Source organism: Penaeus japonicus, unplaced genomic scaffold (genome assembly GCF_977035675.1).
Source record: "Penaeus japonicus unplaced genomic scaffold, GWHDUDI00000001_assembly GWHDUDI00000001, whole genome shotgun sequence".
NCBI lineage: Eukaryota > Metazoa > Arthropoda > Malacostraca > Decapoda > Penaeidae > Penaeus > Penaeus japonicus.
In genome coordinates, this window is record NW_028234403.1 from 15184685 (window position 1) to 15187184 (window position 2500).

At 53.2% G+C, this 2500-nt stretch overlaps 1 protein-coding gene across 1 annotated transcript in view; it reads left to right on the forward strand.

The window, feature by feature from the left end:
- Hsepi (D-glucuronyl C5-epimerase) overlaps window positions 1–2500 on the forward strand; it is a 162337-nt gene that overhangs the window by 124185 nt on the left and 35652 nt on the right. The window contains exon 3 of the mRNA XM_086536760.1: window positions 855–1394. Within this exon, the coding sequence (XP_086392886.1) occupies window positions 1188–1394 (207 nt within the window). The 5' untranslated portion in view covers window positions 855–1187. The remainder of the gene's footprint in view (window positions 1–854; window positions 1395–2500) is intronic.

A 2500-nucleotide genomic window follows, 5' to 3' on the forward strand; every position in this document is an offset into this window, starting at 1 on the left:
TGGTTGTTTGCACTTGTTACCTTGCAGATGTTATGGGGGAAGAGGGAAGGAGCTAGAGTAAGGGTAGTGGAGGGAGGGATTGCCAAAAGACGGGAAAGGGTAAGGAACGGAGAGCGAGAACTGGGGAAGGGATAGGAGTAGAGGGAACGGGGAGGAGAGGTCGGCATAAAGGAAGGAAGGAGCCCTGTGGTTGGGGGAAAATAAGGTGGCAGGAAAATAGGAGTAGTAAGAAAAATGATGGGGGGGGGGGCAAGAAATATAGTTGGGGTAGGGTGGGCCGCAGCCACGTCTCTACCGACTTTCATTTGTTTAATGGAAGCGCACGGAACGTACCCCCTTTCAGGGTCAGGGAGTGGGAGGGTGGGGGGTGTTGTATAGAGCCTGACCTGCAGGAGTCTTCAAGGCGGCACGACGGGGGGGAGGGGGTGGCTTAATAAGAGGTGACAGCGGCCTGCTTTATGATGCAATCCCATTAGTCTGTTGGTTTATGCGGGTGTGTATGTGCTGTTTCGAATAGGAAATGGGGGAGGGTTCCCTCTTTATATTTTAGCTATTAATTTTACCTTTTATTTTTTCTCTTCTTTTTTCCTTTTCTTTATGCTTTGCTTACACGTTGACTGATCGCAAGATCAGCATTAATGGACTGAGCACAAAGGCAAGACGAGGGAAAACCCGACTGGCGCTCCTTCGCCCTGTGCCGCGCGGGGCCTGGGATTTCGAGAGAGAGTATTGTGTGTTGTGCCGGGCTGAGGTAAGGGAGACGCGGCGCAATGGCTGCCGCAGCCGGAGGGGGGGGGGGTCTGGGGTTTCGTGCTTCATGGACTCTAATGAACCACTTCTCTCTTCCTTGGCAGGTGATGGCCGAATAGCAGCTGACACGCTCACCGTAACCTGCCGCGCCCACGCCCACGCCCGCCCACGGGGAGTATGGTGGCGTGGCTGACACCCTCCATGCCCGCCCACCTGCACTATCGCAAGCACCACACCAGCACACCCGCCCAGCGCGCCCGCGAGGCCCGTCTACCGCCGCCCAGCGCGCCCACCGCCGCGCCCTGTGACCCCGAGTGCAGCTTGAGCCCCAGTGCCTCCCGCGGCGCCCGCGCGGCACGAGACCCGGGGTCGCTGTAGGCGGGCCCAGCAGGCAGGCAGCTAGGGCGTCGCTCGGCGCCATCACAAGGTGCGGGAGGATGCGGGTGACGGTCCGCGGGGTGCTGGTGGGCGGCAGCGTGGGCGTGCTGCTCACCACGGTGCTCCTGTGGTCCCAGTGTCGCCCACCTCCGCTGCATCTGCCCGTCCACCAGGCCTCGCACGCCCACGGCCAGCAGGCTGACGGGGGCGCCAGCAGGCAGCAGCAGGCACGCCGCTCGCCGTTGCAGACCAACCATCAGCACCAGGTGAGCGGGAGGTGTGTGTGTGTGTGTGTGTGTGTGTGTGTGTGTGTGTGTGTGTGTGTGTGTGTGTGCGTGCGCGCGCGCGCGCGCGCGCGCGTGTGTGTGTGTGTGTGTGTGTGTGTGTGTGTGTGTGTGTGTGTGTGTGTGTGTGTGTGTCTGTGTGTGTGTGTGTCTATGTGTGTTTGTGTGTGTGCGCGTGCGTGCGTGCGTGCGCGTGTATATGCCCGACTTTGCATCAATTTTGACATACAGTAAGTCAAAATAGGATCTATAATTTAACAGAAAATATATTTCTTTATTATAAAGTAATTCACAGAAATGCGGAAGCCAAAATGATACGAAGCGTTGCAGTTCCTACATTATGAAGTGTTTTTTTTATCTTTCTTATGCTTGTGTTTTGAGTGCGGAGAAGCCACAAAGGGATCATGTTCAATAATTGCACTAAAACACGAGAGGTTAATTGAAAGAAATGCTCGTAAAAGGAAACATAAACCGAAGTACTTAGAAAAGACAGCCTGGAAAAATAAAAATGGCCTTTCCATCAACATGCACGAGAGGGACTGTTTATTTTTTATTTTTTTATTTTTTTATTCTTTCTTGATAATTCTTCCCAATTTCGAAATATGTCACTGGGTGTTTGTTATATTGCTTGTTCTAGTAAACAGGGAGGAAAATCACTCCATAGACAGATGGAAGAAGTAGCCAAACGCGAGAAAGGAAAGGAAGCAGTCATGGCAAAGGATCATCATGCACAGGTGGGGGCAGCACTGTCATGACAGAGTGCATTTACGCGTAGCAGGAGATTGCACTATCTTAAGAGGGGAATGCCTATCTAAATGCCAGGGAGACGAGTGGGAGCTGAGAGGGTGAAGCGAGGAGGAGTGAGAGAGAGGGAGTGGAAATAGGAATAGGGAAGATGGGGGAGAATGGGACGGAGAAATAGGAAAATTTAGAGAAGGTGGGGGAGTGTAGGATATACATGAGAGAGAGCGAGAGAGAGAGAGAGAGAGAGAGAGAGAGAGAGAGAGAGAGAGAGAGAGAGAGAGAGAGAGAGAGAGAAAGAGAGAGAGAGGAGGAAAAAGAAAAGAAAATAGGTAAAGGGAACTGTT